This window comes from Malurus melanocephalus, unplaced genomic scaffold (genome assembly GCF_030028575.1).
Source record: "Malurus melanocephalus ecotype Western Australia unplaced genomic scaffold, MMel_1.1 scaffold_2589, whole genome shotgun sequence".
NCBI classification, from domain to species: Eukaryota; Metazoa; Chordata; class Aves; order Passeriformes; family Maluridae; genus Malurus; species Malurus melanocephalus.
Window position 1 is genome coordinate 1 of NW_026625821.1, and position 2,881 is coordinate 2,881.

The 2,881-nt window shown below is 46.4% G+C and overlaps 1 protein-coding gene across 4 annotated transcripts in view; it reads right to left on the reverse strand.

The window, feature by feature from the left end:
• Window positions 1-733: 733 nt before the first annotated feature.
• The window catches only part of LOC130587864 (DNA polymerase delta catalytic subunit-like), a 3,777-nt gene continuing 1,629 nt past the window's right edge, over window positions 734-2,881 (reverse strand). For 3 of the 4 annotated variants that reach the window (XR_008966865.1, XM_057388833.1, XM_057388832.1), the window contains one exon: window positions 734-1,018. Coding sequence is in view for 3 of the 4 variants with exons in the window: in XM_057388833.1 (XP_057244816.1) it covers window positions 823-1,018 (196 nt within the window). In the remaining variant the exon portion in view is untranslated. Of the gene's footprint in view, window positions 1,019-1,153; window positions 1,359-2,881 lie in introns of those variants that run through there. The other variant, XM_057388834.1, reaches the window with a different exon arrangement.

Consider the following 2,881-nt stretch of genomic DNA (forward strand, 5'->3'; position numbering starts at 1 on the left):
TCAGGTGTATTTTGGGTGTCCCAGGTGTATTTTGAGTCCCTCAGGTGCAATTCGAGGGGCGCCAGGTGTGTCCTGGGTGTGTCCAGGTGTATTTTGGGTGTCCCAGGTGTGTCTCAGGTGTGTCTCTGACCCTCCCAGGTGTATCCAGGTGTGTTTAGGATATCTCAGGTGTGTTTAGGATAGTCCAGGTGTGTCCCTGACCCTCTCAGGTGTATTTGGGATATCTCAGGTGTATCCAGGTGTGTTTAGGATATCTCAGGTGTGTTTAGGATATCCCAGGTGTATCTCAGGTGTGTCTGGATGTGTTTTGGATATCTCAGGTGTGTCCCTGACCCTCCCAGGTGTGTTTGGGATATCTCAGGTGTGTCCCAGGTGTGTTTGGGTGTATTTAGGATATCCCAGGTGTGTCTCAGGTGTATCCAGGTGTGTCTCAGGTGTGTTTTTACCTGTGAAATCTCCAAACAGGGCAGTTTTCCCGCCTGAGCCCCGGTGAATCCGAGTGTTTGGGTGTATTTAGGATATCTCAGGTGTGTCTCAGGTGTGTTTAGGATCTCTCAGGTGTGTTCAGGATATCTCAGGTGTGTCCCTGACCCTCCCAGGTGTATTTGGGATGTCTCAGGTGTATCTCGGGTGTATTTAGGATATCTCAGGTGTATCTCAGGTGTATCCAGGTGGGTTTAGGATCTCTCAGGTGTGTCTCAGATGTGTCCAGGTGTATTTAGGATATCTCAGGTGTGTCCCAGGTGTATCCCAGGTGTGTCCCTGACCCTCTCAGGTGTGTTTGGGATATCTCAGGTGTATCTCAGGTGTATTTAGGATATCTCAGGTGTATCTCAGGTATATTTTGGGATGTCTCAGGTGTGTTTTTACCTGTGAAATCTCCAAACAGGGCAGTTTTCCCGCCTGAGCCCCGGTGAATCCGTACACGGAGTTGGCGCTGACTTTGAGCGCGAGCTGCCGCCCGTCCAGCACCTGCCGCCGCTCGGGGTCCTGCTCCTCCGCCAGGGCGGATTTAACTCTGTAAAAATGGACAGGTGAGCTCACCTGGGCTCACCTGGGCACACCTGAGCAAAATTCCCGCCAAAAATCACAAAAATTTCTGCCAAAATCACAAAAATCCCCACCAAAATCCGCCCAAAAATGACCAAAATCTGCGTTAAAATGACCCAAAAATGACCCAAATTCACCCAAAAATGACCCAAATTCACCTGAGCTCACCTGGGCACACCTGAGCAAAAATCCCCGCGAAAATCGACCCAAAAATCACCGAAAAATGATCAAAATCTGCGTTAAAATCACCCAAATTTACCCCAATCCCCAATCCCGGGTCCTGCTCCTCGGCCAGGGCGGCTTTAACCCTGTGAAAAAACACACCTGAGCTCACCTGGGCAAAATTCCTGCCAAAATCACAAAAATCCCCGCGAAAATCCGCCAAAAAATGACCCAAAAATGATCAAAATCTGCGTTAAAATCACCCAAATTCAGCCCAATCCCCAATCCCGGGTCCTACTCCTCGGCCAGGGCGGCTTTCACCCTGTGAAAATGGACAGGTGAGCTCACCTGGGCACACCTGAGCTCACCTGAGCTCACCTGAGCAAAAATCCCTGTGAAAATCGACCCAAAAATCACCGAAAAATGATCAAAATCTGCGTTAAAATGACCCAAAAATGACCCAAAATCACCCAAAAATGACCCAAAATCACCCAAAAATGACCCGAATTCACCCAAAAATGACCCAAATTCACCTGAGCTCACCTGAGCAAAAATCCCCATGAAAATGGACCCAAAAATCGCCAAAATCTGTGTTAAAATCACCCAAAAATGACGCAAAATCACCCAAAAATGACTCAAAATCACCCAAAAATGACCCAAATTCACCTGAGCTCACCTGGGCACACCTGAGAAAAAATCCCCGTGAAAATCGACCCAAAAATCACCGAAAAATGATCAAAATCTGCGTTAAAATGACCCAAAAATGACCCAAAATCACCCAAAAACGATCCAAATTCACCCAAAAATGACCCAAATTCACCTGAGCTCACCTGGGCACACCTGAGCAAAATTCCCACAAAAATCCCCACGAAAATCACCCAAAAATGACCCGAATTCACCCAAAAATGACCCAAATTCACCTGAGCTCACCTGGGCACACCTGAGAAAAAATCCCCATGAAAATCGACCCAAAAATCACCAAAATCTGCGTTAAAATCACCCAAAAATGACCCAAATCCACCCAGAAATGACCCAAATTCACCTGAGCTCACCTGGGCAAAAATCCCCATGAAAATCCACCCAAAAGTCACCAAAATCTGCGTTAAAATCACCCAAAAAAATGACCCAAATTCACCCAAAAATGATCCAAATTCACCTGAGCTCACCTGGGCAAAATTCCTGCCAAAATCACAAAAATCCCCGCCAAAATCGACCCAAAAATCACCAAAATCTGCATTAAAATCACCCAAAAATGACCCAAAATCACCCAAAAATGACCCAAATTCACCCAAAAATGACCCAAAATCACCCAAAAATGACCCAAATTGACCCCAAACCCACCAGGTGTGTCCCCAGGTGTGTTTTTGGTGTCCCCAATGATGTCCCCAATGTCCCCAGGTGTATCTCAGGTGTATTTTGGGTGTATTTGGGGTGTATTTTTGGTGTATTTTTGGTGTATTTTGGGTGTATTTTGAGTGTTTTTGGGGTGTATTTTGGGGTGTATTTTGGGGTGTATTTTGGGTGTATTTTGGGTGTGGTTTTGGTGTATTTGGGTGTGGTTTTGGTGTATTTTTGGTGTGTTTTGGGTGTATTTTCTGGTGTATTTTGGGTGTATTTTTGGGTGTGTTTTGGGTGTTTTTGGGGTTCCTCACCTGGCTCTGGCCGCCAG